Here is a 26,304-nt window from a genome sequence, read left to right as displayed (position 1 = left end):
GCATATTTCAATATGTTTGATCTTAAAGAACAATACAGACTGCCTTCCTCAAATTCCTGTCAATTTCTCATTCTTTGCTCCATGCAGTAGCCAAAGTTCTCAGTGGAGTTGTCTATACTCAGAGTCTCCAGTTTGTCAGATCACATTTCTTGTTGAAACCATTTCTGCATATTGTATGTCAAGAAACTTCTTTGGTCTCAGCATTTACATAGCATTCAAAGCTTAGTCTGTGCCTTATTGTACCTTGGGGATTCAGATCTAACTGAGGATTACCTTCCCTGTTAAAAGCAGGCTTTTCCTTTTCCTCATATGCTTGGCAGGATTCTTTGCTTTGTCTTCTGAGTGCTCCAGAGAATGCTGCCCAGCTGTCCTCTCTTGTCATGCTCACCATTCGAGGACCTCACCAAATCTTTGCATTACTCATAAGAAGATCCAGGGTCTGCCCTGAGTTCAAAGCTTCTGTATTCAGTTAGCTAGGTGACATCAGTTTGTAGATATGCACAACTAACATAGAACTCTTGCTTTCCATCTCCCATTCTTACTGTGCTTACCTCCCACTGTCTCCATCTCAGTAACAACCATCTACCCATTGACTAAGACCAAACCCCCTTGGATTTGTCCCTGATTTTTCCTTCTGGTTTTATCAATATCAATATCACCAGAAGTCAACTACTCATTAACTCCTTCAAGTCAATGTTCCATCTTACCTGGACAATTGCAATAACTTGAAAAGTAGTTTCTATGATTCGTGTGTTTGCCTTCTATGAACTTTTATTCTCACCTGAATAAAGGCAGCCAGGAAAGGGCATGCACATTTTTTCTTAAGGAAAATTTCTGGTGAGCTCCGTACAACATACTCCTTCATATGCCTCATCTGGGTGGAAGGGAGACTGGAAAATGGCGCCTTTATTCTACATGGCCATGTGCCTCTTAGTGTTTTGTTACTGTAGATAAAGGGAAATAGCAGAGATGAATAATCTTTGATACAGAAAATCTCTAACATTAGCTTTAATCAATAGAGGAAGAGAGTTCAAGTTGGCTGGCTGGAGAATTGAACGATAAGCAATCAGGGAAGAGAGGACAGCATATAAGAAGGCTTCCAGGAGATGAGTGCACAACTCATTTGAGACTTTGCATAAGCCCAGTATGGCTAGATTGTGGGGAGCAACAAGCATCCCCATCACAGCAGCTCTAATGCTGACAGCCAAATCTTGAGCTAACTTTGCATTTTCCAAATAATTTAGCATATATTCTTTAGTGTTACTGGGTTATAAAGGTTGCCGTATAATAAGTGAGTTGCTCAAAATAAATTTGATCAAGTAATTCTAAATATGCTGACAGTAAAGAAGTTATACTTAGGATTTGGCCAGAGGACTTAGTTGAAAGGCTGAGGGCTTTGAATGTTGTCTATTCAGGTTCCTGAGCCTTCTCTCTGAGTATTCACACCTCTGTGAACCTCTGTTTCTTCATTTCTGAAACAGAAGTCATCAACCACTGGCCATGTCTCAGCCTTTTCCCAGGGCAAGAGGGCCGGCAACAGTGATGGGGGAGGAAAACTGTGGCAAAGGAAAAGAAGGAGGGGATGTTGGACAGGGCATGCAAATGCAGCATGGGCGTCTCCATAAGAAACCCATGTTCTAGCTGGGTTCTGGCAGTCAAATGAAATGAAAATGAAAACTTCAGCCACCAGATGTCTCCATCTCTGCACCAAAGCCGATGCTTTGCATGTAATTTACCTTATAAAGCTCACATGTCAACAAAGTCAGCAAGAGCAATTTATTGATAGGCTGCCTGGATCTCTTTAAAGTTTTTTTTTTATTTTTTTTCTCAGTACACAATTTTTATTTTGAATAGTTGAATAGAAGCAAAAATCTTTGAATATATTACTGTTTTTTTCTCTTTAAAGTTTTAAATTAGCATAGGTATTTGATTGTCTAATGACCAAAATAAGTTTGTCATTGAACATTTTACATAATTATTTTCAAGCCTGCTTTTGATTACATGATGGGGTTATTTGTACAATGTTTTAAAATCATCCCCGCCCCACAAATGTATTCCTTTTAGGCTCGACTTCTCTTTGAAGGATGATGAGAAACATAACCAGCTCATCCTGGACCTGGCTGTCTATAGGTAAAGCCATTTTATTGTGAATTTATCTCATATCCTCTCTATCTGTTCTCTTTCTAGTTAGCAGTTTTTGGGTTCTGAAACATGTGGAAATAGAAGTTGGTTTGCCATTTTTTAGAGCTAGAGAGCTCACTTATTTTTAGATGAAAGGGGAAAGCAATGGCCCCCACTGCCCATAACCATGAACGCCGGAATCCTGCAGAGTTGAAATGATTCTCAGCACTGCCCTGTTCTCCCATGCTCATCTTCAAGAGCTCCTCTGCTCTTAACAACTGTCACTTTACTCTGACAGCCCTTCTCTGTTTTTTCAAAATGCTTTGGCATGACAGCAAACCTCTGGCCAGCCCTCCCCTTCTCATTCCATCTTCGATCCCTTGATCACATGAGACACTCTGCTCCGAGTTCTCCCACCTTATGACTGGTTCTCACTTGCACTTTGTTCTAGTGGACAGGCTGGCCACAGTGGCAAGGTGACCTGTTTGTTGTCCCTCAGGGCCTCAAAAGACTCTTATGCTTCTCTTTTGAAGGTCTTGGCTTTGACACTGAACTCTCAGCCTGTATCATCTCCCACCCTCCCTGTAACAGGAATCAGAAGAGCCCCAGGTTATTTTTCTGATTTGTTACTTGACACTGTACAACCATTGTGGGATCCACTTGTACCTGCTTCCCTGTGGCTCTGTCATCATCATCATCAGTGTCCTTGCCCATCAGCATGATGAGATGTCATCTTATGAGACTCTGCCCCACTTTCCCACCTGCCCTAGAATTCCCCTACACTTCTCCTTGCTTTTTGATTGGTTTCTGACAGCATATAAAATTACTTGTGTTTTTAAAAAATTGTGGCCAAGACAGAAAGTTTATTTAGTCTCTGTAGCTCCAGAACCTTAAAGCAGTACCCAGGACCTATTAGGAGGTCCACAAATGCTGGAGGGAATGAATGAGTGAGTGGATGGCAATCATGCAGTCAGTAAACATTTACATGCATGTTAGAAGAAAGGTCTTTGTGTATTAAATGACTGTATTTCATTTGGTTCTGTAGTAACTGTGGGAAGTGAGACTATTATTCTATAAATACCCAAGAAAAGGTATATTTCCAGAGTGAACTTTGTCAAAATAAACAATAATTGGAGGAGCCAGAACATAAACCCTCAGGTCCTCTTCCAACTTCACTTTTGTAATTGTGGTAAAATACACATAGCTTAGTATTTACCACTTGAGCCATTTTAAAATATATAATTCAATAGCATTTAGTAAATTCACAATGTTGTCTGACCATTAGTACTGTCTAGTTCCAGGAAAACGTCTTCACCTCAACCCTGTATCCATTAAGCACTCTTCATTTCTTCCTCCCATGGTAACCACTAACGGAAGTTGTTTTCCTTAAATTTGTATATTCCAGATAATTTATACAGATGGAATCATACACTATATGGCCTCTGTGTCAGACTTCTTTCACTTATCATAATGTCTTTATGGCTAAGGCGTATGTGCTGTGTGTTGAGGTTCCCTTCCTTTTTTGTACATACATGATATTCTATTGTGTGGACATAATGCATATTGTTGGTATTTCAACTGGTGGACATTTGTGTTGTTTTGCTTTGGCTATGATGAGTGGTCCCCTCCTTTTCACACAAGACTCTCCTTTCCACTACCTATGTCTATTCTCTGCCCACCTGCCTTTTACAGAAGTTCCATCTTCCCCCCCACTGCTTTGATATGTCCTGTTTGTGCAGCCCTCCACCTTCATTTCTGTTGTTTTCCAGGTCAGTATTCCATTTTGTCCTTTTAAATCCTTCCCATTTTAGATCTGATTTCTGGAATTGCATTAAATTCCTTGCTAACATTATTGGCACATGAGAACATATATGAAGTTCGACCCCTTCATGAAAATATGCTTCATGTCTTTACTCAACAAAGAATTATAGAATACCTCCTTTGTTCTAGGTATGAGGAAATTGTCACTGGCATACTCCAGATACAGCCATACTCCTGTTCCTTACACCTCCCCCCTCCAAAGACAGGGTCACAGGCATTAAGCAGCCAGGCATCTAGTGAGTAGTCACAGAGGGAGAAGCCTGCTCTGAAGGAAAGAGAAGGTGTTTGGCGATACAGAGCAGCCGCGTGGGCTTGGTGGCTGGTAATGTGGGGTGGCCAACCGAAGTTGTTGACTGAATATTGAAACTGGATGATAAGTAATTTGCTCTACAAGGAACCAAAAAAAAAAAAAAACTGTTTCAGACAGAAAAAAGCCTTGCAGGCAGGAGCCAATCAACATGTCATGAGTCCATGCGCATGGGAAAGAATGTGCAAAAACTGGAAACTATTACACATTATCTTGAAGAACCTTATCTCTTTTTTATTATAACTTTTAAATCTAATAACATGGTTCTTGAACACTAACTGTATAATAGATGCTGCTTGTATGTCCTCAGAACAGTTTTAGAAGGTGGACACCGGTAGCAGCCTCACTAAGCATTTGAGAAAACTGAGGATGAGAGGGGTTAGGGAATATATGTGAAGTAGGAATCAGTGGAGTGAATTCCTCACAAATCTGTATGGCTTCAAAGCTTGGACCTGAATCCTCTACCTTCCCACACCCACATGAGCCTTCCTGTTTTCATATTTGTGATGTTTGAGCCATTGCCCCATTTCCTTGTGTTCACAAATTGGTTTTAAAATACATACAAGTAATCATTTTGTTAACCTTATTTTAATGAGTGACGTGAGATCTAAACCTTCCATTCGGTCATTTGTTGAGAATAATGGCCACCTGGCTTTGGGTGGCTGCCATCCGTGGAAGGCTTTGCTTGTTCAGCAGCCTGTGCCTGCGAAGGGAAACCAAGCTGTTCCTCAGGAGCACTGGCCCAGTGCCGCTGCAAAACAGCTGCAGGGCAGGGAGAGCAGTGTGGAGCAGAGCTGGTGGTTGTTGGCCAGAGCGGTGGGTTCAGTATTCCCAGCTGTTGAAGTTCTAGGGGCATAAAATAAAATATTCATGGATGAGTATGACAGGCCATTTTTTTCAAAGCTCTGGCATTTCAGACCTCAGATATTTTTGGGCTAGGGGCAATCAATGCCAAATGTACTTGTATGTCTAAAAATGAAATTGCTGATATACTGAATTTCCACTGAACTGGGAATAATTTAAGGCTAATATTTTAGGACTGGTTTAATGTGAACATTTAAAATTTTCTCCATTTAAAATGGTCCCATAAGTATGCTTTTGAATTTCTATTTCTTCAAACTTTTTTTTTTGACAATTACAAGATTTGGTATGCTTAATTTTGAAGGTACATGGATACCTCTTTAATTGAGGTTGATGTGCAGCCAACTTATGTGCGAGTCATGGTCAAAGGAAAGGTAAGTATAATGGTGGAGTATGACAGTTTTAAAAGGCAAGCCTGGAACTAAGCTGTATGGTTTCTATTTTTAAAATATTAGGAAGACAGAAAAAGTAGAACTCAATCAGAGCCCTCTTTGCTAGTCCCATGGTTTCATAGCCCCCACGGGACTGCTCCATGGTGGAACTGCTGTTACCACTGTGTATCTCAGGAACATGGATGCTTAAACCTGGGCCTGTTGTGTTGTACATATATATGTGTGAGTGTATTGTTTGTATGTATGTAAATGCACCCATGTCATGGAATGTCCATAGAGAGCAGAAGAGGGCATTGGATCCTCTGGAACTGGAGTTATGGATGGTCGTTAGCCACCATGTGGGTGAAGGGAATTGAACCCTGGTCCTCTGCAAGAGCAACCAGTGCTCTTAACTGCTAAACATCTCTCCACCCCATTGTGCTGTACTTTTTTTTTTTTTTTTGGTCTTTTTGAGACAGGGTCTCCCTGTAGCCCCAGCTCTCCTGAAACTCACTATGTAGACCAGGCTGGCCTTGAACTCACAGAGATCCACCTGCCTCTGCCTCCTGAGTGCTGGGATTAAAGGCGTGCGCCACCACGCCCAGCTGTGTTGTATTTTTTAAAAGCTGCTAACATGACCATAAAGTTAAATGGAAAGCCCATTCTAAGTTGTCAGTGATTCCATCCACAAAACTAAAATTTTATCATTTTGAAATAGCATTTCTTTTCTGCTGATTCTCAGCACTCATAACGGCTAGCCTAGAGACATTAAAATGGAAATATTTTGATGTTTTATCTATAAATTAATTTTCCATCCCAAGTGGACTCCTGAGGCTTTGACTGGTTGCGGCCGGTGACTACTCTTTAGATTAATCTTTGAGCTAGGAAACACAGTCCATGCATACCAACACAGCTTCTATAGCATATTTGTAATATGCATTAGCACGTGTCTTAATTGAACAGTGCATCATGAGTTTGCAATGAGAACACCTCTTGCAGCAGGCTTTCATGTAACATGTCCTGCTCTCTGTTCCTCTCTATTTCCAGCCATTTCAGCTCATCCTTTCTGCAGAAGTCCAACCTGACAGAAGTTCTGCTAAAAGGTCTCAGACAACGGGTCATTTGGTAATCTGCATGCCAAAGGTAGGAAGTGCACTTGGATCATTTTCAAGACTGGGCATGTTGGTTTCTGAAGGAATGTGGCCTTTGGGGACTCCTCATCAGGGCACTTTTAGTTGAAAAGATACGGAATGCACTCTCATCTGCTCAGGGAGGAGGACAAAGGCCTATGGGAAGAAACAGCTGAGACTGGGGTGTGGCTGGGCCCAAGGTGACTCATCCTCCATCCTTTACCATCAGTTCAGAACCCAGGTAGAAGTTGCTGGTATAGATCACATGATTCTAGGTGAGATTGGTCCTGGTAATCATGTCTAATACATGGAACTCAAACAGGCCTTGGACCTCTAAGGATATTGTGTTTGATTTCTAAATATTCATCTTGATAGTTTGGTATCTTTAGGTAAGTTACTAATACTTCCAGACTTCTATTTTCTATAATTTTTAAAGGAAGAGCATGCATATAAAACTTACAGTCTACTTAGCACACAGTGATGTTGACAGTATTATTTTTATTATATAGAGCAGATACCGTTTTAACTTAAACTTTTTCATTTGGGGAAATAGTGTTGCTAATATATATTTTATTTTTATGCAGCATAGGAGCATTCATTCAATTCAGTATAGCAAGCATTTGTGGAGTAGACCTAGTACCAAATTCTGGCCTATAGGTGAATAAGAAATTAGGTGTTTAATGATTCTAATGAAAGAACAAGATTATAAGCAAATAACTCTACTACAGTTGGAAAAATTATAAAGCTATGCTGGATTTAGTGGAGTTACTGACTCTAATTTGATAAAGAGGAAATATGTGACTGGTTTTGAAGCATGAATTGACTGTTATTCATGGAAAATAGAAAAGCCAAATGTCAAGGAGGTGTGAAAGGTGGAATATGGCGTGTGACTGGGAAGTGGTTCTGTGTGGCGTAGGACAGGTGTGTGAGAGAGGACAGGAAAAGAAGGCACATAGGAGAGAACTCTCAGGTGACTGTAGATTGAAGCCTCGTTCTTGATGCAGTTTGTTACTGAGGGTGTATTAGAGAAACCAGAGGCAGTTCGTAGATAAACCAAGGTAGAACAACAAAGGTGTGAACTGCGATTTCATTCTTTAATATTTAGTGAATGCACACTAGCCACCAGCTAGATTCTCTTCCAGGGGCTGAATGAACTAAGAGCCACTGAATTAAGGATGTATTTTTGAGGGGAGTGCCCAAAGTATGTAGAAAAGTCAAACTAACAGTTATATTCTGGTGTCATTTTCTCAGATAGGGAAGCCTATGATGGGATTTGGGGGAAACGGATCATGGGCTCAAGTGGCCATTTTAAATATTGGATGCCTCAAGGAATCCAGTTGATATCTCAGATAGCCTTAAGCTCACTGGAAAGCATGGGTCAGAGACAGGGAACTGGAAATTATGGGGACATATATGATAGTTAGGAAAAGGGGCTGGAAAAGATCCTGTCAGGAGAGTGGAGATGGAGGAACGAAGTGGGCCCATGGTGGAGCAGTGATGGAGGAGTGTGGATAGGCTTTTATTTTGAGATTGAGGAGAGAAAGAGGAAGCACACAATTATGATCAATGATCAGTGAACTGGAAAGACCAACAAAAGTTTGTAGCATCAAGGCAACCTAGAGAGCAAACTTTCAAGAAAGGAGGAAGTTTGCACAGATGTAATCACTGGATTTGTCAAGATGGAGGCCATCTCCTAGTGAGTCACCTCAGAATAACAGGACTGAAAACTTGTCAGAATTAGCAGACAACTGTTTTGGGAAATTTTGCTGAAATGGGACTCAGTTAATGGGCCAGTGGCTTTAGGGGGATGAAGAATCAGAGGTGTACTTTTGAGGCTGTAGATGATCCACCAATAAAAGACTCATTGAATATATAGTAGAAAATTGAAGATAAAACACAGGCTGTACTTCCCCAGTAGATTAAAGTTACAGTGTTTATAACTTCCAAAGAGTGGAAATGTCTCTTTTTACATTTTTATGCAATTTGCCTTTGATTTCAAAGGTGAATATCTAAGGCATAACTTGATACACTAACAGGCTAAACCAACTTAAAAAAAACCAACTTAAAAAAATTTATTTGTCCATATGAAGTATCTGGATTCCCTGTTACAGGCTTTCTAAACAAGTTAGAGTATTTTCTGCTATAATCTATGTCATCTCCCTCATAAAACTGACGTCAACCATAAAGAAACTATCTTATTTTAAAAAGGTAAGCAATAGTAAGGAGGCTCCAAGCATGGGATCAGGGTCTTTCAGAAATGCCATCACACCCTCAAATTAGTGTCTTCCATGAGATGAGCATACGTAACAGAGAGCGTGCTTCCTGCCCTCCCCTTCCATGAAATAGAAATAGACAGAAATCAAAGACACGGGAGAGGATCTCTCATCATTGTTGAACAAAAGTCCCTCCAGACTGAGTAAGCCAGTTAGCTAAGGAGTCTGTCTGGTCTTCATTAGCTTCATCCTCAGTGGTTGAATCAATCTGCCAAGGGGATGCTGACATTTTGATTGATGTCTCTCAGTTAGACCTCATCCCAAGAGCTAAGGTGGGGTCACCCTGGTCAGTGTCCCTTAGATTTCAAGGGACACAGCAGAAATCCAGTAACGGGCTTCCCTTGCCAAAGAAGGAAAGGTTAATGGAGAGGAGAGTTTGCTAGGAAAAATATAAACGTGATTAACCAATAAGGCTTCCACTGTGATCTAATAGTCCGTCATTTTCCTGTAACCAATTTTCCAACAGATTGATCATAGATAATCAATTATGTATTTTTATTCCGAGGCAAAAAAATAACAAGTACAATTTGTTGTCAAGCAATAAAATAACAAACAGTACTGTAAGAATCATGTTGTCCTTGGTAGCCATAACAAATTAAAGGGATGCTCTGGTATTAACTAGAATATCTACAGGGAAATCTGAGAGATAGCTTAATTACCTCGCACTTTGATGACAGACATTTGCACGGCACCATGTTCAACAATCTTCTCTTTCCATTTGTTTGGAAACTTCCACTCTAACTGGAAGACAGAAGTGTGATGACTGCTGCTTCTTAAAGGGAAAGCCAGAGCTGTGATTCGGTATCTTCCTCAGGGTGTCAAGCCAGGCAGTAGATGAAAGAGATCTATGGTCACTGCTTATGAGTCTTTTAAATAAACGAAGCATTCTGTTTGCATTCTCCTTTTAAATTTTTTTTCTTTTTTCATAGTATTTTGAGGTTTTGAGTGAGTTTTCAAATAGTTCTACTTTACATATTTGATGGTAAATGTTGATGAAAACTAAAAATAATTTTTTAAATTATTTTCTTATTGTTGTAGAAAATTTTCCTGAGCTATCACTTTGTTTTGTTTTTGAGGCAGAGTTTTATCCAATAACACAGGTTAGAGTCAAATTCTGGATCTTTCTACCTTTGTCTCCCAAGGAGTACCTCAGGAGACAAAGGTAGAATTCCAGTTTGTTTTTATAGTTGCCTACATGTTTCATGTTAAAACACATGAAAACCATAAAAAATGGCTTATTACAGAAAGAAAAAAAGTACTTATTTGAATGATGAGGTAATGTAGAGAGGTGGTCTGTAGATGGTTCTAGTTTGTCTTCAGTGATAAACTTGAATACTGTTCTTCCTTTGAAGTGTGTATCTGAACATATGGAAAAACACTGATGTATAGATGGGTCATCTTATGTCATTGCTCCATTTAAAAAGTAGCCAGTTAAAACAAACTTCAAAGAATAATCTCTTGCTTAAAATTAGTTGTTTTTCATTCATGAGCAGTTATCTGTAAGAATGTAAACTCGGTAATAAAACTTTTTTTCTAAAGATTATCAATTTTTGATAAAAGTAACTTCATTTGTATTTATTATTAGCATGTGTGTTGCTGAAAATTAGCATCTTCATAATTGACTTCCTATTGAGTAAAACATTTAAAGAACTGAAGATTAATCCATTGAGGTATTCTATGTGTCTAGACTTACTGAGAAGCTGTATAAAGTCTGGCCAGCATTATGATTGCTAAGGCAAATCCTTGGGAGGTTAATCCATACTGTAAGACTAAATCTCAGTATATATTGGTAAATGAATTGATAAAAACTTTGGTGCATGTAAATATATTATATATACATACATGTATGCATAAACACATTTGCCATAGGATGGATGAGCCTTGAGGACATTATGCTAAGTGAAGTAAGCCAGACACAGAAAGAAGGATGCTGCATGGTCTTACTTATATGTGGAATTCAAATCTGAATATACAGAGATAGAAAACAAAATGATGGTTATAAAGAAGGGTTGAGAAAAAATAGGAAGATGTAGGTCAGAGGATGGAGACTAGTGGATATGTAGGATGGACTAGTCTAGAGGTCTGATGTACTGTTGCACAAGCACTGATGGTAATAAATTTGTTTGGGTACTTGAGAGTTACCCTAAATGAACAGGTTGTAGTTGTTCTTGATACATACACATGCACACACACACACACACACACATACACACACAATGCACACACACACATAGAGTGAGAGAGAGAGACAAAGAGACAGACAGAGAGAGAAAGAGAGAGAAATTGAGATGATGGACTAACTTTATTATGGTGATTACTAACTTTTCTATGGTGACCTTTGAGCTACCTGCTGTATGCTATAAGGTCATGTTGTAAGCCTTAAACATATACAACAAAATGAAATTCATTGAGAAAAAGAAACATATAATTAAGATGACTTTGACCTCAAGTAACTGAAAGCCCTGACTCAAAGAGGTTTGCCTAATACATAAAAATGCATTATCCAAAAAAAATGCATTATCCACTTAATAAAAATATCAATTCAGTTAGATACTTAGCATTTTACTTCATTCATAGACTTGTCCACATGTTAAGTGAAAAAGATTAGTAGCTTACAATACTTGGAAAGTTTGAATAAATAAGAAGCATGTCAGATTTGATTTTTAAGTCTCTCTGTGATTTTTTTTGGTATGTGTGTGATTTTGCGTTTCTGTAAGTTTGTCTTTGTGATGTATTTGTAAAGAATACCTTGGAAGACTAACCTATTTTACTGGTCCTGAATTTGTGATGACAATACCATGTTTATTTGTTGAATTTAATAATTAGCTTTGTGTCCGTTTTCCAAGGTCACAAAACTTGTTATTGAATCCACTGTGACTTTTGTTTAATTAGGTACAGAGGACTGAATGCAAGACTTTGTATTACTAGGCAACTTCTCTACCACTGAACTATATATCCCTGATCCTTTTTCTTCCTTTTTACTTTGAGAAAGGATCTCACTGAATTGTTTAGGCAGCCATTGAAGTCACTCTGTAACTCGGGCAATCATTGAACCTGCTTGAAATCCTCCTATGTCAGCCTCCTGAGTCACTGGGATTCCAGACCTGTGCTACCAGGCCTGGCTTGATATTTATTAGATTCTTCATCCAGATTTTTTTTTCATGATGTCAAATGATATTTTTATCTTTTCTTGTTACATGAGCCTTGGTCTGCTCAGAGTGCTGACCAAAAGGCAAGCTTCTCACACCTGACATCCAGTCTAGACCCCCTAGTATCTCATCTACTTTAGATTGAGGAAGTTCACCATTTTCATAGCTTCTCTTATGGGCACCATATTTCCCAGCATGCAGTATCACACTGCGTCTTCTGTGCCCTCAGGCGCTGCTGTTTGGATGGAAGTGGCCCATGGGATGATAGATGATGAATCCCTCCGGCCTCTCAGAGAGGCAGCACCAGCAATGGAGAGTGGATGTCTGGGAAATAGAGTAGGAAACTTCCATGTCACAGGCTTTTCTGTCTTGCCCACTGCTCAGTGAGATTTCTTCCTGGCTTCCAGCACTCCTCATTCATTAATCTTTGCTTTGAGAGTGATGTAAACAGAATCTCAGTCACCAGTGTCCATGCATTTATTACATTAAATGCATTCTGTCAAGAAGGGTAGACCCATGGTGCCATCTGCCCACTAAGAGTTCATTGCTCTTCTGTAGAGCTGCTCTTCTGTACAGCAGTCTGAATGACCACTGTATAATAAATATAGATCAGACCATGCCACTTTCCCCATTTAATTCAAAGTTAAAAGCAAAGTTCCCTGATACCCGACTCTTCCCATCTTCTTCCCTGACATCATTTTCTACCAGTTTCCCTCACGTCATGCTAGCCTCATTGGCTTACTTATAATTTGACAAGTGTCCCTCTCCAGGACCTTTACCCTGGCTCCCTCTTTGGGGATTCCAGACATTCACACAAGATGATCTCTCCAGTCCTGAGGTTTCTGCTCAAGTGTCAGCCTTTCCTGACCCCTCTCCTCCTCCTGCATTCCTTATAACCCATTCCTGCTGTGGTTTTTGTTACACAGCTTATTACCACCTGGCAGTTTGTCTGTTTCCTCCAACAGTAGTATAAGCTTCTAGACAAGAGGGTTTCTGTCTTTCTTTGCCTGTCTTGTCACTTGTTACCTAGAAGAGAGCCTGGTAAGGAATAGCTGTTCAATTTATGTTTTGAATGCGTGAATGTATTAATTGTATTTTAATATTTAAAACATGAATCTACCTTAATTACCAACTCTCTCTAGCCTTTTCATGATTGTTTCTCCATTTGCATTATTCCAGATTAACTAAAATAAGCGTTAATAAATTCTGCCTCCAGAACAAGCCCAGTATAATTCATGTTGCCATCCACCTAGACACGGTGGAACAATGATTAAAAGAGTAGGCTCTGAGCTAGAGAACTCAAGTTAAATCCAATTTAATTCAGCAGCTGTGCAATTTTGAAAATTTCATTCTTCTGTGCCTCGGATGCCTCAGGTATAAAATGATAATATATTATTTCTGGCCTCAAAAATTTACTGTAAAGATGATGCAAATTGATAAAAACTAAAGCACTTAGAACAGTGTTTGGGACACAATACATACTTGTTTTGAGACATACTTTTGACTAATATCATTCATTATCACTAATTAACATTAGACAATAATATCAGTTAGTATTGCTTTACAATTATTTTCTTAGCCCATTTTCTGTGGCTATAACAGAATTCCTGATGATGGGTAAGTTATGAAGAAAAGTATTTTTTTAATGATTCTATGTCTAGAAAATACAAACAGCATGGTACATGCATCTGGCAAAGACCACCTGGCTGGATCACAATATAGTAGATGGAATCATGTGGTGGGAGCATGAGACAGAGAGGGTTGGGAGAATTGCCATGTGTCAGGTCAGCAAGAGAATGGAGAGGGCCCAGGCTTGCCCCTTTATAACACCCAGCTCTTGAGAGCTAATCCACTGTATAAGACCTGCATGAATCCTAACATTTAGGGGGCCATGCCCCAGTCACCTCTTACTAGGCCCCTTCTCTTAAAGGCCATATCACATTCCTTATAGTTATTGGCAGGGACAAACCACATCCAGACCACAGCAGTTACTGAGATTGCACCAAGTCGTAGATTGTAAAAAGGGATGAATGGATACATTTACATTATGAAAACCTGAAATGCACGAGTATGTTTCTCTATGGTTACATCTATATCCCTCAGAAAGCTTTATCTTTCTCTGCGTAGTTGATACACATTTTTCAAAGTTTATTTACAGATATATAATTTTGGTTATTTTGAGTGAAGCTAGCCTCCTTCACATTTTCTAAGAGTCTATGCCTGCCCTACAGCCTGTTTTCTGATGTGTTATCAGACTAAGTAACATGTATATAATAATCTCCTCACTGTCTTGGGAATATTTGGCATATGATCTCACCACAGACCAGCTTAACAAGATTTAGCTGAAATTTTGCTTGCGCGGAGAGGCTTGCTCACTTGAATCAAGTCATTAAGTTAAATCCCATCTAGATTCTCAACTGACACGTTATAGGAACACTCCAAGAAGATGCCTTATGATTTCCTTTGGGTTTTCTTCCAGAATAATTAACTGAAATTAAGGAAGTTGTCGTTGGAACTGAAAAGCAAAATACACTTAGACTTCAGTTAGTGAATATGTGCATGCTTCTGCTTATACCAAGTGCAGGAGATGAAGGTCACATATTAAGCCCAACAGAACAGACCATAATTACATAAAACTCAGACTCCCTTCTCCATATTAGCCAGGCACATGTTTCAGCTGTTGATGGACTAGTCATCCCACCAGGCTTGTTTACTCCATTCACATTGCTGTTTTTTATTTCTCACTCAACCCATTCCCTGAAACTTCTAACCCTGATAACATGGAAGTATCAAAAGGTAATATCCATGTACTTCAGCCACCGCACCTCCTGCCTGCCCTTCAGATCCGTCATTTGCCTTCTCTCCTTTGGACTGTATTAAGTTGTGGTCTCTTCCAAATGTAACTTTTCCCCTTTGGCAATCCTGTTTCTCTGAATTTAATTGAATTTTGCCTCTCTGGGTCTTATATTTAAAACATGCTGGAAATATATCCATTATAAAAAACAAAACCTAAGAAAATAAAACATCTCCCTATACTTACTCTCTAATATACTTTATTACAAGACTCTTAAATGGACATAATTTCTTTAATACTATATTTTTATTCATTACAGTTTGTGCTATTAGTTTTAAGTGTCAACTTGACACAGCCTAGAATAACCCGGGAAGAAAGTCTTAATGAGGAATTATTTAGATCAGTTGACCTATGGGCATGCTCTGGAGGAGTATCTTGATTGTTAAATGATGTAGGAAGACCACCCCATTGTGGGCGGCATCATTCCCTAGGGAGGTGTTCCTGAACAGTAAAAGAGAGAAAGCAAACAAATGTGTATTTATTTTCTCTTTGCATTTGACTTTGGGTGTGATGTGACTAGTGGCTTGAGTTCCTGTTTTGATTACCATAAAGGCTCAGAGTAGCACTTGTCTATGAATATAAACATAAATATTTAGATGGCAGTTTGGAGTTGGGCATGGTGGCACATGCCTTTAGTCCCAGCACTTGGGAGGCAGAGGCAGACAGATCTCTGTGAGTCCAAGGCCACCCTGGTCTCCATAGCAAGTTCAGGCCAGCTGGGGTTTCAGGGAGACCCTGTCTCAAAAGGACTAAATAAATAAATAAATAAATAAATATTAAATAAATAAATGGCAATTTGATACCATGTCAACTTAGTTAAATGGCCATACTCAGCAGGCCCCATGACCTCTGCAGCTGTGGACATTTGACCAGGTTTACAAACCCTCCCACAAAGGAGGCCTCAAATCCAATCAGAGCAGTTGGTAGCCACCATAACAATTTTGCCACCATTTCAGCAGTGCCTGGTGGGTTGGCATTGTAGTCACAGGGTTTGCCACTGAGCGAGACCACTGATGCCTTTTCTCCTGAAGCAGCCTGCATAGTACGTTCCAGCTTTATGAAATCAAAGCACAATCTGACTTGACTTTCTCTATATCCTTCAAAGCATATAGTGTCTTCAGCAATAAGGTCTTACCTTTGAGCTCTGGTGGGCAACCAACAGGAATGCAAGAGCCTGTATTGTTTGGGGGGACTCTGGGGCTTCCATGACCAACAACTCATAAGGAGGTAGCCCACACCTGTTACTGGGATTTTTGTTTGATAACCCATAGCCTCTAGGAGTAGCACTGTCCAATCACATATGATATCTCTCTTGTAACTCTTACATTTTAAACATATATATATTTTAAATATTTTATTTATTATTGTTATTTTATGTGTATGAGTGTATTGCCTGCATGTATGTGAGTGCACCTGTGTCATGCAATGCTGTGGAGGTCAGAAGAGGGCTTCACATTCCCCTGGAACTGGAGTTAAGGACAGTTCATAGCTGCCATGTGGGAGCTGGGAATTGAACCCAGGTCCTCTGTAAGAGCAGTCAGTGCTCTTAACTGCTGAGCCATCTCTCCAGCCCCTGACTTATATTTTTAATTGGCCTTTTCATACACCCTTCATTTTGGTTAATTCTTCCCTTGCTTCATCATCTCTCCACCCCAACATCTTCTTAAATCATTCCACCCTCAATATTCCCTCTCTCTACTTTCATATCACCCATGTTCTACTAACTCTTCCTCCCTTAAAGCATTTCCTTGCATGTGAGCAAGGAGCTGCATATGAGAGAGAACATGTGACATTTGTCTTTCTCAGTCTGGGTCACCTCACTTGGTGTATTTTCTCCTGTTCCCTTCATTTACCTACAAATTTCATGATTTCATTTTTTTCAGCTGAATAAAATTCCATTGTGTATACATACCACATTTTAAGTTGAATTTTTGAATTTCACACAATATATTTTGACTCTATTTATATCTTCTCCCCTATCTGTATCCCCTTACTACCTCCCACCCAATTTCATGTACTGTATTATATAGAGTTGAATTTGTGTGCCCAACTGTTGTTTGGTGTGGGTCCATCCACCAGAGCCTGGTCAGCCTACCAAGAGTCTCACCCTTAAACAAGCCTGACTCTTCCTTTCCCCACAGCCAACAGTTGCCAGTACTAACTCAGATAGTGTTGGGGATTCTTGCGCACTTCCCCATGTCTATGCTGGGATTGTGTCTACCTTGTGCTTATGTGGGGCTTGTCCATGCTCTCACCATCCCTGTGAGTTCATAAGTAATTGTCCAGCTGCCTGGAAAACTGTTTCCTTATGGTAATCCACCACCTGTGGCTCTTACAATCTTTCCACTCCCATCTTCTGCAATGTTCCTTAAGTCTTGGGAGGTAGAAGTTTGATCTAGATGTCCTATTCAGGGATAAGCACTCTGAAGTCTCTTATTCTCTAAACAATAATCAGTTGTGGGTCTCTGTGTTAATCACCATTCACTGCATAAGGAAGCTTTCCTGGTGAGAGTTGAGAGATGTATTAATTTATGAGTATAATAATAAGTAATTAATGCTATGTCTATTTAGCAGAATAATAGTCTTAGCCCCGCCCCCACACACCATGGCCTATAAACTGTTTAGCCGTAGGTTCCTGACACCTGGTATCAGTGTCAGGTATGGGCTTCATCTTGTAGATTAGACCTTAAATCCAAGCAGAAAGTGGTTGGTTACTTGCATAACATTTGTGCCCTCTTACACCAGTGGGCAGGCTAGTTGCTGTAGCTCACAGGATTCACAACTGCAGTAAGGCTGATGATTAGTTTTCTCTTCTGATAGTATGCAGAGCACCTTCCAGTATTATGAATGCTAGCCAGTAGAAATGAGGCTTTGAAGTCAACACCAGCTTGGTTTCTCCTTGTTTGTTCTATAGTTCATATATGTAGTGTCTTCAGAAATATAGTCTTACTGTGAAGTTCTGGGGGCAACCAAGGGTTGGTGCAATGAACAATATTATTTGAGGGTCTATGAGACCCCTGGTCAACATATACAAAAGGAGTCCATTCCTAGCATTGGGCTTTTACTTTGCTAGCCTATGGTGACTAGTAGGGTCAATGTCCCCATGATATAAGGCAACTCCTTTTAATCTCTCTTTGTAATATGTATGCAGGTAATTTAAGAAGCTTCCATAGTGGTAGGTCTCCATATGGCTTTTTCTAAAGGCCTTTAGTGTTAGTTATACTTCCCCATAATTCCTCCTCTGCCCTGCCCTCCCATTCCCTACCCCAATTAACCCTTCCTACTCTGTTATTCCCCTTTGTCCATATATATCACTGTATTCTGTCTCCTACCACAGAAAACCTCTCCCACTTTGTGACTATTTATTAATTTCCTGATGTCTCTAGATTTGCCAATTGAAACATGTGTATCCAAGAATTCAAAGCTTGCATCCAGATACTAGAGAGAATATGTGGTGGTTGTCTTTCTAGGTCTGGGTTATGTCACTCAGGATGATTGTTTCCAGTTCTAGCCATTACACCTATGGTTTTTATAATGTCATTTTTTAAAGAGCCAAATAATAGTCCACTGTGTATATGTACCGTACTTTCATTATCCATTCATGAGCTGATGGATGGCTAGTTGTTTCCAATCCCTGGCTATTATGAAAAAGGCAGCAATGAACATGGAAGAACAGGTATCTCTGTAGTAGGATACAAAGCCTTTGGATCTATGCCCAAGAGTGGTATGGCTGAGTCATATGGTAGATAGTACCACATTTTCATTATCCATTCCTTCATTGATGGACATCTAGACTGATCCATTTCCTATCTATTGTGAATGGAGTAGCAATGAAAATGGTTAAGCAAGTATTTCTATGATAGGGTATAGTGTCCTTGGGGCATATGCCAGAAATGGTAATAGCTGGCTCATATGGTAGTTCTACTTTTAGCCTTTTGAAGAACCTCTCACTGATTTCCATAATAACTGCAACAATGAACAAATGTTTTTCCTTCCCAATATCCCCACCAGCATTTGCTGTCATTTGATTTCTTGGTGTCTTAATACCTCAAACCAACTCCAGTTGTCCTCCCCTGAAACATCTCCTTGAGAGGTATGAGTTATCTCCATGACTACTGCCTGTGGCTCTCTCTCATCCTCCACCCATCTGACATTTGTGCAGAGTTTCTCATCATCAGTCCCCCCACCCTCTCATGGGGACACGGGGATGTCTCCTTATGTTACTGGATGTTTTGGTTCACTAGATGTCCTTTGGCAGCTGGCGTTTTGCTGCTGCCTTTATGTATCCAGGCATATGAAAGTGGGAATGTCCAATTCAATTCTGTTTCTATTCTCTGCATCCATTGCCTATGTAATCCTATAACCTTAAATGTCACCGGAGCGTCATTGTCTGCTGATTGTCAATGAATAATAAGGAGCAACAGACACAGTAAAGAAAATTGGGAAATAGACTACATGTTTTAAACACATCCCAATATCATCAATAACTAAGAAGATAGTGAAAAATTTCTGCCCACTGATTCAGAAGGAATGGACATGGATAAACTCTGCTTTCAGTAATCATGCAGAGATGATTACTGAGAAAAGAAACAGCTGAAGTTCATAGTTGAACATAAGGGGGCTCTGGTAAAGGACCCCCCGACTTCAGGATTTGACTCTGTGGGATTATAACTTCAAAGCAGAATAAGCAACAAGCCATTCCTTAGGGGTTCTGTGGACCCTTCATACTATCCAAAATGGTCTCCTAACTGGGCTTTGAATTTGAAGGAAGGTAATCTCATATAAGTACTACATAGAAAGGAGTCTCATCCCCACCCCCACACACAAACAAGTGCACACTGCCCTCAATTTATGATGACTCAACTTACATATTTCCATTTTACAATGGTGTGAAAGCTATAAGCATTCAGTTGAAACCATAATTCATATTTTGCTGTTGGGTCTTTTCCGAGATCTACGTGGTATGATCCTCTCCTATAAGCCATGTCAACAGCTTCCAGTTAGTCACACAGTCATGAGGGGAAACAACTGAGACTCTACAGTGTGCTATGCTGCTAAGTACAATGTTCAGTAGGTTATTTTTACCAAGTGCATTTTCTACTGAATGCAGAGTTAATTTCCAATGGGCTCATCAGGGCTTAGCTGTATGGGAAGTTGAAGAACATTAATGTATTTCAGATGAGTATCCAGAACACTCATCTGTTAAAGATAAACTAAGCACTCATAGGAAAACAAGCAAGATACAATAGAAACCCAGTGAGTGTTTTGGCCCCAGGTCATACCACCTTGCTGCTCTTCTTCTGTGATGTGACCATCAGAGTCTTGTGGCTATTGTAGGTATTAAATTGTAAGACACAGACTGTTTCACATTGTAAAATACTTGCAATTTGAGTCTCTCAAAAGCTAAATCTTACACACTTAAATATAGTAGTTTATTTGGGGAGTAAAGGCATGCTGGTCAAGAAGTAGGTAAAGAAAGTAAATCAACAGACAGTTTCCTGTTAGACCAACTACTCTTGGTGGGAAATTATAGGATAATGTGGGAAACATGTATACCAGAATAATCCTACCTAAGAAGCAATGGACCTGGGGTATCTTTACACCAACTGTTGCAACCTTTGGTTGATGTCTACTGCCTGTTGTGAGGTGGTGGTGGTGTGATAAGCACCACATACTTCATACCTGCTGGTACCATAGTCCATGCACTCTGCATTTTCCAGGGAAAAGGCCCCAGGGACAAAGGTGAAGGTGATGGTGATTGGAAGTCTGTTAGAGGACACTGAAAGGTCAAAGGGCATGGGTATGATCTTGAGAGTGTTTGCTCCAAGCATTGATAGGAATTCAGTTAGGAGACAAAAGCAAAGCTTGAAATGTTCTATAAGGAACCAGAACCCATAAAAGTGAGGGAAAGGAACTATTGCATTTACTATTCCTGAATCATGATTCTTAGGAGTATGCTTGAATGCCAGGCTGGATAGTTTTCCATTGACATTATTATCTAATGTGAATGGCACTGTCTATAGAAGCTGCAGGCCATGGGCACTAACCTGCAGATGGGATGGACAGAGGGTTAATCTCAGGACATTGATCTTGTCTGTGGCTCAAAGCTCCTTTAGACACTTTGAGATCTTTCCCAAGGCAGTGCTCAAGAGACAGCTCAGGCTCCATCCCAGTTTGCTACATGTGCTTCCTCTCACCCTGAGGCTCGGTTGCCTGAGCAACAAGACATAGCATCTGCACGGTGTGGTTCTGGCTTTCGTCATTCTCCCCTGGTGTGTGAGCTAATGGAAAATATTTCATCATTTCATCACTCTGCCTGTTCTTCTTCCCCTGCCTTCCTCCTCATCCTCCTGCTTTCTCCTATTAAGGTCACACAGCTTCTCCTCAAGAATGTACCCACCAACACTGTGCCCTTTGGACTTGTTCATTTAAGTGCCTCAATTCTGTTAATTAACCTTGACCCTTTTCCCTGTCTGAGTCTCTTCTGACCAACACCCCCACTCTTCAGAAAAGTATTGTCTCCATGTGGCATTTGGACACATCAAGTTTTCACAAACTATTGACTGAAGGTCCTTTTGCTATTTTCAGATAGAAATCACTGATAAGCAAGGCACAGCTCCCTTAGTGTCAGCATCTCTGAGCTCTTGAGTTTCAGAGTCTTACAACAGGGACTCACAAACCCAGCTGTGTCTAGCAGTAGGCCCTGAGAACTAGAGGCTTATGGCTGTAGGCTGTCAAAGTCAGAGAACTATACGAGGTGCTCAGGTCAGAGCAATCTCTAGACTTTCAAAAACTATTGACTTATTGTTCTAGGCCCTGAGAACTTGATGCTTCTTGCTCTAAGCTTTCAAAGCCAGAGACTTGCAGCCATAGATACTCACAGTCTCATTGCTGTAGGCTTTGAGTGATTGCAGTCCAGCATACAGCAGCTAGTGTTAACATTCGCAGGCTTTGGGTAGTAATATCCAAGACGGCTAATACTTGGGAGCTCTCGGGACTCTTCCCGTGACTGGGCCTTATAGCACTTGCCTTCAGCTTTTTATAGCTTCTCGATTTCTGCAGTCTCTGCTTGCCACAGTTTCTGGTCCCAGCTGTTCTCTAGAACTTTTCATCTGCTTTCGTGCTGCTGCTAGGTAGGTCTGTGGCAAAAAGCCCTGGGAGTTCTGGGTTTTGCATATCCATCTTACTCCACTCTGTGGATAAAGACTACATGTAGGCAATAAAAGACCATGAGGAGCCTATAAAGACTAACCTCACACATTTGAGAAATAGCCTGTTTATATGTCTAGAAAATCAGCAAGGCATGTTTGTGCTCAGATGGCAGGCCAAGCAACCACAGCCTTGATTGTGCATGGCATTTAGACCCACCAATCACAAGCCTTATGTATCTACCAACCATAAGCCTTGCATTGCACCAATCATGGGCTTTTTGTTAAGTTATTGGAGTTGTGCCACCCCTTCGCTCCAGAGAACGGTTGCAAGAGGAGCAGGGTCAACTTGGCATCTTGCTAGTTGCCTGGAGTGGCTGTGGCTGGAGGAAGGCCTCCTGCAGCAGGCGTCAGGTCTTTGGCAGCAACAGTGGTTGAGTGGTCCTCGCAGCTGGAGTGGAGTTCCCTCAGAGTGCTCATGAATACAAAACAACCAGACTTCTGTCAGGGGCAAACACAGGCTGCTTGGCTGACAGCTCTTCACTCTACGCAACCAGGTATAAGAGCACCTGTCAGCTGTCACTGAAGGGTAGGAATGGCCCATTCTTGACTGGTTGGTTCACTGTTCCCAAGGGGGAAAAGTAAAGGGTATTTCCAACAAAAGCCTGAGAAGTTAACGTTTTTAATAGTATTTAACAATGTTTAAGCCCTAAGCACCTGTCCTTAAGGAGGGTTGGGTTCCTCTGATCTGTCTCTAGATGCCCTGTGCTTTGAATATATATCCCACAAGTTCACTATTGAAATCCCAATTCCTTAATGTAGAAGTGTTGGAAGGTGGGGACTGGTGAGGGTGTTTAGGTCATGGGGTGAAACACTCACAGATGGATTTCTGCCTTTATTCAAGAATGGATTAGGTATTGCAGGTGACCAACCCTCTTTTCTTTCATACACCCAAGGTCTATCTCCCCTTCCAACTTGCACCATGTTATGAAACAGCATGAAACCCTCACCAGATGCATGTCCTAATCTTGGCCTTCCTTACCTCTAGACTATGAGCCCAAACAAACCTCTTTCCTTTGCATATTACCTAGTCATAGATGTTCTGTTAGAGTAACAGAAAAGGTGCTAAAGCATGATGCGTATTAAGGAGGGCCTGTCTCATTCATGCCCAGCGCTCAAGTTTCCACGTTGCCCCTCCTGCCCACAAAACAGTGCTCACTGATTAGAAACCCAGTCTCAGTAGTTTTCTGTCTCATAAAAAGATGCCAGTTTCTCTGAGTTGTATTTACCTGTAAGATGCACTGGGTAAAGTGGAGCTTTGTCATTATTAGCTTATCGGTCTCGTTTTACTGTGTCACCAATCCTGATTACAAAGAAAATTGTTTTTGTAGTCACTTGAACTTTTCATCAGGCACAATTAAACCAGTATTTTTAGGAAAAGCATAAATGACATTCTCCTTTGAGCTCTGTATCTTTTGTGCAGTGAGCAAACGAGAAGTTGAAGAACTCTCCCATGCAGATGAAAAATAGCGGAGTAATTAGAAGCACAAGCCACTTCTGTAGACTTATGTGCTTATCCTTCCATATAGCTAGAGAGAAGACACGACATCAGGAACCTAGAAGGAGAGGAGGCAGAGGAGCAGGGCTTGTAAGAAGTCAGGCGGAATGTGGGTCACAATGAGAGGGGATCATTGGAAAGATGTGGAGAGATGTGGAAGCAGTTCTCAGCTGGGAGAGAAGAAAACAGAACACCAAGAACAGAGTGCTCCAGTGGTGAGGTCAACCACTCAGGAACGGTCCTGGCTGGCTCTCATTTCTTAGAACAACTAGAGATATTCTGTACACAGTTAGGACTGTTATGGCTATCCCAGGAGAGTAAGAGATTTTTTTTTTCTTGCTGTGTTACAGCCACATAGAATCCAAGAAAGATGACTGCTGAGGTCAGGCTTAAGGAGAGCACTGACTGTTATTCCATTCCACATCTGACCCTCCACTGAACCTGTTGGTGCTATCTCGGAACACATGCAGGATCTGGCCACTTCTCACCACTGCCACCTTGAGCAGCCTTCTCTTTCCACTATCTCCTGTCTTGGTTGTCTGTGGTGACCTCTGGAGGAGCCTCTCACTTCCTCTCTAACCATCTCAGTGACTCACAACTCTGAAGCTTCAGGGAGTGGGGGAGCTCTCTATGGAAAGGAGATTGTGACTTTATCCCTTCTCTTCTCAGGAAGCTCCAAAAGCTCCCCAGTGTAGACTATCACCCAGCATCCTCATCAGGACCTCCAGGGTACCTCAAGGGTTTGCTACCTGCTGTTCACCTCTTGGCTCCTCCACGTACCATCTCAGGTCCCATGAGACCATTCTTCAGGCAGGCTATTCTTAGGTCCTGTTGTGGTTTAAATCTGAAATGTCCACCACATGTTCATGTTTGGAGCACTTGTCCCCAGTCTTGTGACACTATTTTGAAGACTATAGACTCTTTAAAAGGTAGAGCCTGGCTGGAGGAAGTTGATATCTAGAGGTCGGCCTTGGAAATTTGTACCAAATTCTCATTCCAGATTGCGTTCTTTGCCTCCTGATTCATGCCATGTGAAGATCTGCCATCAAACACTCACATTGTCATAGATGGATCTACTCCCACCCCATGCTTTCCTACCATAACAAACCGAATTCTTCTGCAGCTGTCTGCCAGAATAAGCTTTCCCTCCCTTAAGTTGTTTCTATTAGGTATTTCATCACAGCATCAAGAAGAGTAGCTAACAGAGGGCCTTTCCTCTTGCTGATCTGTCTGGAGAATTCCTACCCAGCTCCCTGAAATAAAGTGCTTACACTTTTAAGTCTTCCCTCAATCTCACTATTTTCCTGACACTCATGTTTAATGCCCCTTTCCCCACTTCTTGGCCCCCCACAGCCTTCCTGTTACATCACCTTTTCCACAACACTCATGTGCCACATGTGTTCGGCATTTGTTTTCCTACCTGCTCCCCTTCCCATTAGAATTTAGTAAGTTCACAAAGGAAAAGAATTTTGTGAGTTTTATTCAGTATTTAATTCTCAGGACCTAGAAAAGTGCCTGGCTCACATCAGATATCTCCACAGATGTTTCTTGAATGAATGAATGAATGAATGAAGTGAGCAAATGAGTGAGTGAATGAATGAATGAATGAATGATAATAGAAATCATAAATTTTTAAGAAAAGCTGAGACTATTTCCCATTGTGACTATCTCTGGCCAGGTTATAAAATGGTATTAGCTCTTATTTTTATTTTATATTTTAATTTTATTTTATGTGTATGAGTGTTTTGCTGCATGCATGTAAGTGCACCCGTGTCATGCAATGCCCGTGGAGGTAGGAAGAGGGCATCGGATCCCCTGGAACTGGAGTTATGGACTGTGGTTAGCCACCATGGGGGTGTTGGGAATCGAACAGGTCCTCTGCAAGAGCAGTCAGTGCTCTTAACCTCTAAGCCATCTCTCCAGCCCCAGTATTATCTTTTTAAACACCATCATCATACCTGGTGTTTGTCCTAACATTATTGTTCTTGATGAAATTCCTCCTTCAGTATGATCTGGAGTGTATGAATGATCCTCCAGGAGAACCAGCAAGCAGACCGCATTTCACAAGAAGGAAGAGTCTTGAAGGAGTCTAGTGATAATAAGATTTGATCTACTTTTTAAAGGCACATGACTATCTTATATATTCATTTTTACATATGAGTTATCAGTAAATTCATCTTTTAAATTTTTCCTTAGACAAGCCTGGGTGGGGACTCTGGGATCAAAACTGTATACCCTTATTCTACTTATTTTTCTGATCATTTCTTTGAAATTGAAAATTTCTTTGTTGCAGGTATACATTTATTTGACATAGACTATACTTCAGAAATGTTTGATTTATGTATTTTTTAATCTGTTCAAAGATTTTTAAGTAATGTGCTAAGGGTAATTTACATGTTTTCTAATATTGTAGATTAATGACTTTAAGTAGGAAAAAAGATCTTGTTCTCCTTAAAGATATTGTAAATTATGTGCTTTTCTTATCAAACAGAGCACAGTTAAGGAATAATGAAAATTGAAATCATGAACTCTGAAATAAAAATATTACATACACATATACATATATATGTATAAATAAAAAATGTACTGATGCACTGAGTCCATTTAGTGCTGCTCATGTGTGCCTGAGTTTAGGGCCGTAGACTTGGGATTAGATAACCTCTCAGAGAGCAAGTCTCTGAAGAAAACTGATTCTCCCTCGGTCACCATCA

At 40.5% G+C, this 26,304-nt stretch overlaps 1 protein-coding gene across 4 annotated transcripts in view; it reads left to right on the top strand.

Annotated features, from left to right (window-relative positions):
* Lrrc6 (leucine rich repeat containing 6) overlaps positions 1-26,304 on the top strand; it is a 119,366-nt gene that overhangs the window by 58,395 nt on the left and 34,667 nt on the right. For 3 of the 4 annotated variants that reach the window (XM_029568364.1, XM_008843179.3, XM_029568365.1), the window contains 3 exons: positions 2,065-2,130; positions 5,415-5,484; positions 6,529-6,624. In XM_029568364.1, the coding sequence (XP_029424224.1) occupies positions 2,065-2,130; positions 5,415-5,484; positions 6,529-6,624 (232 nt within the window). The remainder of the gene's footprint in view (positions 1-2,064; positions 2,131-5,414; positions 5,485-6,528; positions 6,625-26,304) is intronic. The other variant, XM_017800631.2, reaches the window with a different exon arrangement.

This window comes from Nannospalax galili, unplaced genomic scaffold (assembly GCF_000622305.1).
Source record: "Nannospalax galili isolate Female #2095 unplaced genomic scaffold, S.galili_v1.0 scaffold620, whole genome shotgun sequence".
NCBI lineage: Eukaryota > Metazoa > Chordata > Mammalia > Rodentia > Spalacidae > Nannospalax > Nannospalax galili.
This window is presented reverse-complemented; position numbering and strand designations above follow the sequence as displayed.